Source organism: Onychomys torridus, chromosome X (genome assembly GCF_903995425.1).
Source record: "Onychomys torridus chromosome X, mOncTor1.1, whole genome shotgun sequence".
Lineage (NCBI taxonomy): Eukaryota > Metazoa > Chordata > Mammalia > Rodentia > Cricetidae > Onychomys > Onychomys torridus.
The window spans coordinates 63712690-63726860 of record NC_050466.1 but is presented as its reverse complement, the minus strand read 5'-3'; the positions used below and the strand labels follow the sequence as shown (position 1 = coordinate 63726860).

The following is a 14171-nucleotide window of genomic DNA, read 5'->3' as shown; positions in this document are numbered from 1 at the left end:
CTGGCAGGAGCCAGTAAATGATGAAAGGATGAGCTCTTTTCTCTTCTTTAGAGTTCAATAACATCCTTTCTGGAAAAAAAAAATGGTGCCCTTGTAGTGAACAGACTGTGGTAGAATGGAGACCATCAAGAACTGCATCCTCATTGGGTATCATCCACTATAGACATGTGCTTCAGTAAATTTCAGAAATTCTGGTATTCTTCAGAACTGAAATTCATTAGCATTGTTGTAAAGAGGCTATAAATATAGTGAAAGGCATTTACAAATAGACATTGTAAAATGCTTACACACCCACAGTCTGAACACTGTCAAAACACCAGCTGCAGCTTCCCTACTTGGAAGGATCAGAACTTTTTTTAAACTACACCTACTGTGTTTTCAAAATAGGCTTGCTTATAGCTCTAGATAGAAGAGCATTTCAACTGAAACCTGTGTCTAGCTCTTGGCATGAGAGATCAGAGAGCTCAGTCAGAGAGAAGAGCCAATATCCCAGCCTCCTTATACTAGTGTGGCCCATGTTCTAGAATCTAGGGGAGAGTCACTTAGAAATGGTTAGTTCCTATTTCTTCAGGGTGGTTCCTCATGCTTCGGCCTGTAGAGCCTTCAGATAAGTCCCAGAAGCATGAAACTATCCCTTAGGTATAAGCCCTCGCTGGCAAGAGTTCACTACAGGTCACACCAAATGCCATTTGATAGGAAGCCACCCTGACAACTGAAATATAATATTATTTTTTCTGTTTGTCAAATGCCATCAGAACAGAGGTCCTAAAATTGGGGATGGAGCCTCTAGTAGCTACGTTATTTGCAACTGTGTTGGTCATTTGTATTCTGCTCTATATTTCTAGCAGTTGTGAACCCGAAATGCCCTTTACAGCTAAAGCTCTCCATCGATGGCTGCTGTGTCAGTTTGCTCAGTTGCTACCGTAACAAGCTACCACAGGCCAAGTAGTGTAAACAGCAGACATTTAACTTATACTTATAGAAGCATTGGAGTAGGAGGGAAGACGTGAGAAGATTCTCTTCTGCATGACCTGGAGAGCCGGCTTAGTGTTTAAGACCACTTGATGCTCTTCCAAAGGACCTAAGTTTAAATGCAAACACTCAAGTCAGACAGTTTAGAACTGCCTGTCCCTCCAGCTCCAGGAACTCTAACACCCTCTTCTGGCCTCTGTGGGCAACCCAATACACCCAGAAGCCACTCTCACAAATACACACACAAACACATATAGTAAAAATAAATAGTTTTAAAATTCTCTTTTGCAGAATAAGTAGGGATCACTAGGTTTACACATAAGTATCAAATATTGTGACAAGAACAGGAATAGTGGGGTGCTGTGGAAGAACCAAGAAAAACAAGAACTGAGTCTCTGCATGCTAAAGGGTGAGTTATATTTGCTCTAGTAGAGCAGGAAAGGACATCATTCTAAACCTTGCTGAGATGTGGAGATTTGAAGGCATAGGAGAGGATAAAAGTCTGAGAATTTGAGAACAGCTGGTTTTGAATGGTAATAATGTGATAAGAAATGTTACAGCTTTCTCTAAAAAATACTTACAAGAGTAAAAGGCTAAAAGCCTGGGGTAATTGCTTATGCAGTAAAGTGCTTGCTGTGCAAGCAAGAGCACCTGAATTCAGATCCCCAGCACCCATGGAAAACCTGGGCAGTGCTGGACACATTTGTAACCCCACTGCTAGGGAGACAGAAACAGGGGAATCTCTGGAGCCAACCAGTCTAGGTGAATTGATGAGCGCCAGGTTCAGTGAGAGGTGCTGGGCATGGTAATACATACCTTTAATCCTAGCATTCAGGAAGCAGGGACAAGTAGATCTCTGTGAGTTGGAGGCCAGCCAGGGCTACATAGGGGGACCTTGTGTCCAAGCAAATATATGAATAAATAAATAGATAGACAAATAAATAAACAGAGGGTGATCAGGGGGATACCCAATATCAGCCTCTGGCCTCCACAGGCGCATGTATACACACGAATGCATACCACAAACATTCAAATGCATGTATACATGCCCCACACAAATATGTAAAATAAACTAAAAGGCTAAAACACTACATCCAAAAAAAAACCAAATACATATAAAAGAATAAAATACTTGAATCATACAGTAACAGGGAAATAACAGTAGAACAGTAGCAAGATATCCTGAGCACAATAATGGGCAATGGAGTCATTCCAGCCCTTGAAATAGGCTTTCATTTGATAGGAGCCTCCAGCTGTTAACTCAAAGAAGTCCACAGCAACTCTAAGATTGACAGTAACTGAGATATATGATGAAACCACGTGTTCTTAGGCAGCCAAGTTTTGAGGAACACGTGATTAATTCAGAAGCAAACCTCCTCCTCACCAACAGCCCCTCTGATGTACTCTTCAGCTACCCACCAGGATGTCAAACCATCTTGCCTTTTGATGGCTTTCAGAAGCTTCCCTTCTAGAATACCAAAAGCCAGGCACACTCAATTCCTTCAAATACAATAGTATAATATTTGTATATAGCGTATTCAGTGCTCCCCTGTACTTTGAATCATTTTTATTACTTATAATAATGCTTCAGCATAGATATCATGCTATGTACTCTTTAAGGAATGCTCACAAGAAAAATCTGTGATCAACATTTAACTTTCCCGTAAGTATTTTCATTTCTTTTTATTTTAAACTTTTCTAAACTGTGTACCTGCAAACAAGAATGTGTGCCTGCATGCATGCCTGAAGGAGACTAGAAGATGGTGTTGGATTCCCTGGTGCTTGTGTCACAGATGGTCATGAGCCATCCAGCATGGGTGCTGGGGACTGAACTCAGGTCTTCTGCCAGAGCAATACAATCTCTTAACCATCTCTCCAGTCCCCTCATTTTTGTTTTAAAAGTACAACTCTATTTATTGCAGTAGTATCCATTGAACTCAGGGCTTCATGTGTGTTAGGCAAGAACTCTACTGTAACACTATATCCCCAGCACAAACATTCTTATTTTTCATTGGAAAATAGTTCACTGTATATATTTATGGGTACAGTGTACCATTTCAGTACACACATACAATGCATGTTGATCCTGCCAGGATAATTGGCATATCTGCCACCTCGGATATTTATTCTTTCTTTATGTTGGACATATTCAGAACACTGCTAGCTGTTTTGAAACATTTAATCCATTGCTGGTGACCACAGTTTCTAGTCATCCTATAGAGCACTGCAAGATATTCCTATGTCTATTTGTGGCCCTTGATTTGTTAATTATCTTCCCATTTCTCTTTTCTCTATAGCCCCCTTGGGCTTTGGTAATCACTGTTCAGTTTTCTGTTTCTTTGAGATCAGTGTTAAATTTTGTTCTTTTAAAAATATTTCTGTGGGGGTGTGTTGAGGTCAAAGGTCAGTTTTATGGAGTTGGTTTTTTACTTCCATGTTTATGTGGTTTCCAGGGATTGAACTCAGGTTACTAGGATTTCAAGTGCCTTTTACCTACTGTCCCATCTTTCAGCACCTTTGTTTTTTGTTTTTTTTTTCCCCTAGAGGCAGGGAGCTCTCACTATGTAGCCCATGCTGTACTAAATTTTGTAATCCTCCTGTTTCAATTATGTATCCTTGGCTGATCTCAGGCTTGTGATCCTCCTGCCTCTACCTCTAAGGTACTGAAATTATAGGCATGCACTACTATTGCCAGCTAAGTTGATTTTTCTTTTCAGTACTAGTAATTCTAAGCAATGTAAGGTTACACATCACTGTGGTTGTGATGGACATTACTCTGATTATTAGTGATGCTGAACCATTTTTATGTACCTATTGTCTGTCCATATATAGATCCTCTTTTGAGAAATGACCTAACTCTGGTCATTGTAATTTTACTATTGAGTTATACAATCCACAGTTATTTGAATCTGTGTATGTAGAACTCGTGAAAAGTTGACTTTGAAGTTGATTCATGGAAGTTACCTTCAAATGAGTGGGTGCTGAGGCTCAGATGATCAGAAGTTTTTAAATACCCCCCACCCCACACCACACACATCCTACCACACCAAATGGCTTGGTATCTGCCTCAGGCAGTGATTAAGGGCTCTGAATTTTCATTGTCGGCTATAGAAAGAGTCTGAGATGGACCCTGGCTTGGGGACTCCAAATCACTAGGATGTTGGATGAGATAGTAAACAAAGGCCCAGCCCATCTGTGAAACTCTTTCCTCTCCCAAGCTCTACAGTAGTTCATATTCTTCCTGGACTTCTGTTTCAACCTAGCTGTGAATGATCCAGCAAATTTCATAATGCATATATATAGGTTTTTTGCTGGAGTTATCTCCAGCCCCACCTGGGCCCACAGCCACTCAGACCCAAATAAACATGCAGACGTTTATATTAAACTGTTTGGCCTAATGGCTCAGGCTTCTTGCTATCCAGTTTTTATATCTTAAATTAACCCATTTTTATCAATCTATAAGTTGCCACACGGCTTGTGGCTTACTGGTTTTTTTTACATCATGCTTCCTCTGTCTCTGGTTGGCGACTCCTGACTCAGCCTTCCTGTTCCCAGAATTCTCTGTTTATTCCACCTATACTACACTTTTTGCCTGGCTACTGACCAATTAGCATTTTATTTATCAACCAATCAGAGCAACACATTCACAGCATCTCCAGCAGGGTTTCTCTGTGTAACAGCTCTGGCTGTCCTGGAACTCACCCTGTAGCCCAGGCTGGCCTCAAACTCACAGAGATCTGCCTGCCTCTGCCTCTCAAGTGCTGGGATTTAAGGCATGCTCTACCACCCGGCTCATAATGCACATTCTAGAACAGGCTTTATGACATGTTACACTTAGTGAAGGCCCAGCAGAAGAGGGAATAAGATACCAGTACTTATCTGTCCTCTAGTGAGGAGTATGTGAAAGTTAGAGTTGGGTATTTCCTTGAGACAAGAGAGATATACCTCCTTCCGAGAGTCCTTCACCGTAGACCTGCTGACAACGCCAATGTGTATTAGAGAATTCTCCTGAGGCTTCACTCCTAGAAGAAGATGTTTGCTAGAAGAAAGTAAATTAATCTTCTCCAGGGATGAGCCCCCTGATAAGTTAGCCAATCCCAGGAATTCAGCGCTAAGCACATATAAACAATACTAAATGATTTCAGCAGCTTGTATTTAGAAACTTACACACACACACACACACACACACACACACACACACACACACACAAACATACATACATAGCCCAGTACATCCTTGCCCATACTAATCTTGCCAGTTTCTCTCCTCTAGCTTCTCTCTGGGGACTTTAAGCTTTAATCCTGGGACACTTGGTCATGTAGATATACCCTCCTATACACTTGCTTCTCTGCTCAATCCTACCCTCTTCTCTTTTCCTGTTCTTTTTTTAAGTGTGTGTGTGTGTGTGTGTGTGTGTGTGTGTGTGTGTGTGTGTGTGTGTAAACAACCTCAGGTGTCAGTCATTGCCTTCTACCTTGTGTGAGATGGGATTTTGTCCTGTGCCTCCTTCCAGCCAGCTATCACTGTCTTTGCTGAGTTCAGCTGGCTCACAGACGTCTAAGGAATTCTTCTGTCTCAATTTCCTATCTTACCTTAGGAGCATTGCAATTACAGATATGTGCCACTGGGCCTGGCTTTATGTGGCTTTATAAATTTTGAACTCAGGCCCTCATGCTTGTGTGGCAAGAGCTTTAACTCACTGAGCCATTATGGGTATGTCTTTTTATTTCCCCCAAGGCCCAATTGTAGTCCTCCATGTTCCATATGCCCTGTAGAATTCCGCTGCCCTACATAGGACTGTGGTGACATGCAGTCATCATGCCTTGTGGACCTATGGTGGTCTATGTGTCTGTCCCGTTCACATGATGAGTCTTTCCAGAGTCGGTACTTCCCACCTTGGCCCTCTTCATCCTCCCAGCAGAGGAGGCACCAGACAGATCTTTGGGGGAGTCAATCTGTTCTGGTGTATTTTAACTTCAGGCCATGGGAACTTGCAAAGGCTGTGAGATGACTATCTCTGGTGCTTTGAAAGGAACAAGTGCTCAGCTCTCACTCTCATTTCATGGGGAGGTTCCGCCCTTAGATAACTTTATCTGGGGCTCATCTCCCTAACAGGGCCAAAGAGCTGCCTTTTGGGAGTGATATGGAGGAATCTCAGGCTAGTCTACAAAGAAATTGTGTTTCTTTCCTTATCTTGGAGACTTATTCCCATCCCACGTGTGGGCTTCTTCCAACCCAGATTCTGAGAGAAGTTGCTTGTGTCGTAATGAGCATAGAGTGGGGGTAGGGCATGACCACTCAGAAGGTATCTAATTTTATAGACTTATACCCCCAGTGCCAACCTTCAGACTGCCAGATTTCAACTTGACACCTTATGCCTGTCAACAGCCTGGCTGATGCTTCAGCCCCAGGCCAGAGAACCTTTTCTCAAGGTTAAAAGTAGCTAACCTTTGACAAGAAGCATTGGCTAAATCCTGTGTTCCTTAAAAGGGAAGCTGCCAGTTTGCCAGTGCTTATTTGGCCTTGGGGCAAGAACAGGACTGTGTTGCATCCTGTGGAGACAGTGGGAGGGTTTGTGGCTAGAAATGCATTGGCAGAGGGTCATTATTAAAATAGCCATCTTAAAAAATATGTACAGAACAGAGGGACATCCAGTCTGCTGGCCAGTTTATACCACAGCCAGTGTGGCTTGATAGCTCATTGGCTCTCACTACCTCCCTTTGGCTCCTTCTACAGGTAACAGCCCCACACACAGCACCCTCCGTAATGTGTGTGCAGCAAGAATGTGGACAAAATGACAAGGACACACTGATTATTAAATGTCTGGACTTGTGTTCTTAATGTAGGGGTGACAGTTCAAAGATTGACGTGGCCAGCAGCGCACTCTCTGGCATCCTGGACAAGGACCTCTCAGACCGCAGCAATGACATTGGTGAGTGAAGACACGGTTCTGCTTCTCTTTGCAGAGTTAGAAAAAGAACTGCAGGGCCTAGCGTGCCTCTTTAAGCAATGGGATGGGCTCCGTTGTGACCTCTGAAATGCCATGCTGTTAGCCTTTGCTGGGTTTTAGGTAACCCTGATTCACAAGGAAAGTAAGTGATGGTGATTTCTACCTGAAGACAAAGTGCCTGGGATTTTTAGCCTCCCTGGCCTTCGCAAAATTCCTTGTAAGTTCTAGTGATGAGAAACAATGTGTGAAAATTTTTGTAGAAGTAGGCGCTTACTTAGTTCATGTTTATCCAGCCTAAAAAAGGGTAAAAATGCAAAATGTCAGGGTTCAATGTAGAAATGGCACTAAGTACTTTGACTTTGAGGTTAAAATGAGCTTTTTTGTGTGTATGGTAATTGCCGCTTAGCACAAACATGAGGAACTTTCCCAAGGTCAAACCAGCACTGTGTGATAAATGGGAAGGGACTGCTAAGATCTGAGTAAACAAAAGTCAACGTTCTTTTGGGGTGTATCTGGATGGATGTGAGGAGACTGGCAGTGTGGTCTGGGTAATAACCCTTTGAGGATGCCAAGTCTTAAGTCCAGATCTTGTTTTAAGTGCAGGGTCTTTTTATTTTTATCTGTTGCCATAGATAGCATTCTCTTGCATTCTACTTTAGAAAGCTACATTTTGAAATTGCCCTTATTTTAATTAATGTTTGCTTGTGAGTTCATTATAGATTCATGGACAGATTTTACAAATGATACATATTTTCCTCCTCCACATCCCATGGTAACATCTCTCAAAACTGTAGTGCTATACTGACATTGATGTGTTTCAACTCATTAGTGTTGTTCAGGTTTGCCCAGTTTTACTGGTATTGTGTATATATAAGTTTCTCTGCAATTTTATTTTGTATGTATCTGCTAACATAGTCAAGGTTCATAATGTCTCTGTCACTACCAGAATTCCTCATGTTGCACACTTCTGTTTTCTTTCCTCCGGTTTTTGGGTTTTTTTTGTTTGTTTGTTTTGTTTTGTTTCATTTCAGCATTTCTGGGTTTTGGTTTTCTTTTGCTTTTCTTTTTAGGCTGGGCCTCCTTATATAGCTCAGGTGTCCTAGTTTCCTTTCCCATTGCTATGATAAAATACCCTGACAAAAAAAGCAACTTAAGGGAGAAGGGTTTATTTTTAGGTCACAATGCCAGGCTACAGTCCATCAGTTTGGGAAAGCCAGGGCTGCAAGGAACATGAAGCAGCTAATCATATTCAAGAGCAGAGAGAATAAATGCATGCATACTTATATTTAGCTTGCGTTCTCCATGATAATACGGTTCAGGATCTCTTGCTTAGGAATTGGTGCCATCCACAGTGGGTGAATTTTGCCACCTCAATTAGTATACTCAAGATAATACCCCATAGATATGCCCACAAGACTACCTGATCTAAACAGTCCCTCATTGAGACACTCTTCCCAGGAGATTCTAAATTTTATCAAGTTGACAATTAAAATTAACCATCACACTGGAGTAGCCTAGAACTTATTGTAGTATATAGTCCAGACTGGTGTCAAACTCAACATACCCCTGCCTTCACCTTCTAAATCCTAGGATTACAGGCATGTACCACCATGTCAGGCTGTGTTGCTCATTTCTAACCATGCCTACCTTCCTCCAAGCCTCTCACCCCCAACATCTGGCAGTTATTAGTGGGATTGATTTGACATAGAAGATAGATTTCCAGAATCATCTGTGTTGGCCACTTAATTTAGAAACAACTGCCCAACAGTTGGCAGGCCTCCCAGTGCAGTAGAATGCTTGACATTAGCAGTCTTCTGGTCTGCCTGATGTGACCCCCCAGGTTGGATACTGTTTTCTTCTGAATCCGCTAATCAACTCACATCTTTGCAAACTGCTGACCTGGAGTCTCTGGCCTGACCTTGCAAGGCCTTGTGTGCAGGGTGCTTGGTTGTGACTGTAAATACCAAAAATGCTTGTGCTGCTTCCAGAAGCTGGTTTATATCCTCAGCCAGCCTTTGCGACTCCGTCATGAAGCATAAACCTGACGGTTGAAACTGGCCAGCGGTTGAAACTGGCCAGCTACAAGTTTTGATTGAGTGACAGAGCAGGAAAGAGTTGAGCAGTGAGTGGCTGATGGAAGAGCTGGAGTAAGTTACGCTTTTCTCACTGTGCTTTGGTATTTAGTCTCTGTTTTCAGCCAGAGCAACTGATTGGTGAAATACTGATAAAGGTCATGGGTGGGACCTCACACAGGAAAGGGAGATGTCTTTCTATCTCTAGAGTACACAGTGCTATGTGTGTTGCTTTTCTAAGAGCACTAGCCTTTGACCCTTGTTTTCTTTCAGTCTGGAGTTGTCTAGGATGGCTATTGCCATAGTATGACCAGCATGTTTTCTAGTCTGACGAACTAGTTTTGGAATATTGGTGGCATCGATGGGAGAAGAATTCCCTCGAGTATTTCTCATACTGTGTTTGGGAACCCAGAGAGATGGTGCTGAGGGTTTTTCTTTCATTTTGCCAAGAAGACATTAATCCCAGCAGACTAACATTGCACAAGTTAACAACCTAATGTATAGGTTATTTGACTTTCAAGAAATGCTGATGAGCAGCTATGTCATCAACCAGGAAATACTGGGGTATCCACTACCCAGACTCCCTCACACACAGGTCTGCTTCTATGGATCCATAAGATACAGGATAACAAATGACCCTGAAGGTGTGAGGATGTGACAACTAAGTAGTAGGACATCATACTGATCAGGGTGTTCCTGAGTGCTAGAGTGCTGGGACATGCTCCACAAAAGAGCACAGACTTGGGGCCTGGAGAGGTGGCTCAGCAGTTAAGAGCACTGACTGCTCTTCCAGAGGTCCTAAGTTCAATTCCCAGCAACCACATGGTGGCTCACAACCATCTGTAATGAGATCTGGCGCCCTCTTCTGGTCATACATGCTGTATACATAATAAATAATAAATCTTTTTTAAAAAGAGCACAGACTTAGCTGCATCTTGGATTTGCTTAGGCAGAGGGGAAAGCAGGCAGGGAAATCACACCAAGAAAGCTTGGCAAAGCTTACCAGCCTGGCTGTAGTAGGAAGTTCGTGCTGAGCAGAGAAAGTGACTTAGAAATGTAAGTAGGGATCTGAGTTTAAGGGGGATGGATTTGTAATTTATTCTAGAGACAGTGGAAGCCATTGATGATAACGTTGAAGTGATGTATAAAACCTCAAATTTTATATACTAAATGCTGAAGACTAATCACATAAAGGGAAGCTAGATACCAATAAGTTAGATGGGTTTAGTTAAGAACACTGACTTAGATATTTGTCTAGACACCCCGTGTCAGTGCTGGATGGAATCTCAAAGTGAAGGCTCAAGGATTTAGAGACAGACAGGGATTGGAGGTAGATGTTAATAGTTTCTCATAAACACTGCCAGAGGAGGAGAATGTGGGACTTGTGGCTACAAACCTGAATTGGGGTGCTGGAGCTGTTGCTTCTGGCCTGGGTGGCTTCCCTTCCTTACCTAGCATCTCCATTGACTTCCTTACCTTGTGTTCCACAATTGTATCAAAATACTTGGTGGACTGCAAAAAGATAGAAACTTTTATGTTAAAATTGTTTGCTTAGAGGTGTCTCTCGGGTTAGGAAGATAGAGTCTAAATTTACCATAAAGAAAAGAGAGGGACACAGAAGATTTAAAGGGGGTCCTGGAGAAATGTCTCTCGGTAAAGACCCGAGTAAACCCATCTAATGGACATCAGAGCAAGCATCTGTAAGCCTAGTGCTCCTCCAGCAAGATGGGGAGTGAAAACAGGAGGATCCCTCGAAGCTGAAACTGCTCTTGTAGATGCAGTGGGGATCTACAGGAGAGCTTGCCTCAAACAAGGTGAATTCTGTCCTTTGACCTTCACATGTGCACCAAGGCATGCAGTTTGAGCACCCACCTGAATACTTGTATATGTTGTGTTCATGTACACACACACACAGTACACACACATACCACCCTGACACAACACAAAGATTTCAAAAGATAAGATGTACCTGGGGGTGAAGCCCAAATCCCCACAAAAACCACATTCAAGGAGAAAAAAAGGATCTTGAAACTTCACAGAAGCCAAGGGAAAAGCAGATTTTTAAGCAGAATGTCTTTAACCCCAAAGGCAGAAATGTCATTTTCAGATGGAATAGTCAAGGAGAAAAGGATATTTCAGAGGGAGTGGCTCTTTCCAGGGCTGCTTTTGTAGGATTCCATTGCTTTGTATCAAGGAGGACAGTATTTGTATCAGAATGTTTTTGTTAGTGATTCAGACAGTTGAAACTGTCCGAAGGTGGGCTGCAGTGACTAGCATGGTGCAGCCCTGAACATCATGTGAAACCATCAGTGTTCTCTGTAAATAAATCTGTGCTTCCTCTTAATAAAGCTGCAATTTAAAATCATTATAATATTAAATTAGAGAACATGGCCTTTTCAGATCTTGTGTGGGCAGCTTTTAGCATCTGTCAGCCAACGATAATTTAGAATGAAATCAATTGGTCCCCAACTAAGCTGTTGATGTCAGATTGAGATATTGTTTGTATCAAACTTTGCAGCCATTTTTCAAGTAGCATAATAGAAGATATGGAAGCGCTCCAACACAGGCCTGTGTATGAATAGAAACAAAAATTAAATTGTCCAGTTCTCTCTTGGTGATGGAAGAATCTCTGTTCTGATTGAATGGGAGATTATAGGCCATGGAGTTAAGTGCCATAACATTTACTTTTATTATTCCTTATATTATAGCTCTCCCCACATGGTGAGATTTATTGTTACACTTTAATACAATCAAGCAATTTTCAGTTCTTTTCCTTCGGAAGCACATAGTGGCGGACCTCCAGATGGGAAGCAGTCTTTGAACTAAGCCACCTAGCTTCAACTAATTGACTTGGAGAAAGGCTCTTTCATTCCTCTCCAGTTGCTTGGCATCTTTGTTTTTGTTCCATTCTGTTCAGATCCACTCAAGCTTCCTGTTGCCCCTGCTTTATGCGACCTTCACCCTCTTCACAGGTGAAATTTTCCTCTTAGTCTTCAATTTGACCCACCAAACACATCTTGCTGTATTCAGTTTGGGGGCTGAGAGTTTCTGGCTTTAAAGTCAGTAGACTTGATTAAAAGGATGTGAAGGCTAACTTAAGCTTATCCTCAGATTGCTCATGGACTCATCACTCAGGGATGCCTGGGGACCAGAGAATGGAAAAGTACTTCCCTATTTGTTATGAATTCTTTTAGGAGCCAGTCAATCTGGTGAGTTGAGAAGATTCAAAAACTCAATCATGGCAGTGTATAGCTTTGTAAATTTACTAAAAATTGTCATAATACTTAAAATGAGTGGCTTTATGGTTTACAATTTATACCTCAGTAAAGCTGTTAAAAAGAATAGTGAATTGAAAAATTTCCAAACATTCACATTAAAATCCCAGTGTTTACAAAAAGAGGGGAGGGTATAAACATGAGGTTTGAAAGATAGATCAGTGATAGGACCTGAGTTTAATCTGCAAGACCCTGTTTTTAAAATGTTAGGTGTGGTGCCATGTGTTTATAATCTCCGTACAGAGGAGATGGAGACAGGTAGCTGCATCTCCATGGTTCCAAGCCAGTCAACCTTGTCTTTTCAGTGAGTTCCAGGCCAGTAAGATTCCATTTATCCAAAATGTCAAAAGCTAGGCCAATCCCAATGAACAGCACCCAAGGTTTCAAGATTGTCCTCTGGCCTCCTCACACATGTGCACCTACACACACATGAATACAGACAAACACACAAAAAAACGTGTAAGTACCATTCATGTGTAAGTGTGCTGTTAGAAATGTCTCTCCCATACTTTTTCAAATAATTGTGACTATGTAGAACAGTGCTAACAATACTACTGTCCTGGTGCTTCTGACTTATGTGTTAACCAACTCTTTACACAGAGAACTATGTTTTTGAACTTTCTTGAAGTCTCCCTAAAAGTAGATGGATTTGGGGAGAAATGTAAGTCATCCTCTTAGGCTGTGAAATATGTGATTTTTTTCATGTGAAATAAAGCATGTCCTTACTGTCCCTGATTCCTCTCTGAAGTTGCAGATGGTTGCCTCTAGAAGAATATAGGTATATGTGTATTTGTATGGAATAACCTATTGCTACATTCATTAAATTAAATAATGAATGTAAACACCAACCAGTGATGTGGTTATGAGGGAAGGGAAAGAGCAAAGAAATTGGGAGGGAGGGAAGGAGGGAGGGAGAGAGAAAGAGAGAGAGAGAGAGAGAGAGAGAGAGAGAGAGAGAGAGAGAGATCCCATGTGCGTTCTTTCTCAGGCTTGTGGCAAGTTATTTACCCTAGAAAAAGTGATACAAGTTAAGCCTGGTTTTTGTATAGAAAGAAAATACTATTTTTGAGATTAAATATTATTTCAGTATTACTCGCTAATATCTAAATTATTGTCAATAAAACAGATGAAATTTGATCAGTACTAGATTCTAAACCTCTGTATAGTAAAACTATGCAAGACAAAAATTAAGCAATTAATACTGATTATTAGCATACTTTTTTATTACTGTGGTTAACAAGTGATTAAATTTCTTAATTTTGAGTTATCTAACTTTTTCTATAAGAAATCATTTTTAAGGCTTTCATAGGAAAATTCTGAGAAAAGACTTAGATCATCTGGCTTTGGACTATTGGCTTTTCAGTCCTCTTGCTATTAAAAATTTTGTACTATGAAAGTTCACATTAAGATTCTTTCAGAACTAGAGAGCTAGTTTAGTCCTTGTGGTATTTCAGGTCATCGAGGAATTGCTCCAGTACGTGGGATATATGTCCTGTCATAGAGAACTCCATACTTGATTTGTAGTCTCCTGGCAGAGCATTGTGTATGAACATTGAACCACGCCTCTCAGCTCTGTGGGGTTAGTTGCTCAGACATAAGAACTTTCACCTGAGAGGCACATCTTGCTCATACTGACACCTTGCCACTGACCTTCAGATAGCCTTTGGGACCAGGGATATGCTTGGTATAACACAAACCAAAAGATGGTAGGTACAGTTGTGGTTCTCACTCAGGTAAATATTATGTGGGACAGTATGGGGTGCACATATGTACACATATGCCACTCTGGCTCCCATTCAGGGACATGAGTCAAGATCAAACATAAATTGCTATTGTGGGTAATTTAGGAGCAGTCTGCATTTCTCAAATGTGTGCCAAAAAGAAAAGAGGTTGGTCTGAGG

At 41.5% G+C, this 14171-nt stretch overlaps 1 protein-coding gene across 8 annotated transcripts in view; it reads left to right on the top strand.

Annotated features, from left to right (window-relative positions):
• The window catches only part of Sh3kbp1 (SH3 domain containing kinase binding protein 1), a 333950-nt gene that overhangs the window by 294406 nt on the left and 25373 nt on the right, over window positions 1–14171 (top strand). For all 8 annotated transcript variants that reach the window (XM_036174398.1, XM_036174396.1, XM_036174397.1 and 5 more), the window contains one exon: window positions 6820–6905. In XM_036174398.1, the coding sequence (XP_036030291.1) occupies window positions 6820–6905 (86 nt within the window). The remainder of the gene's footprint in view (window positions 1–6819; window positions 6906–14171) is intronic.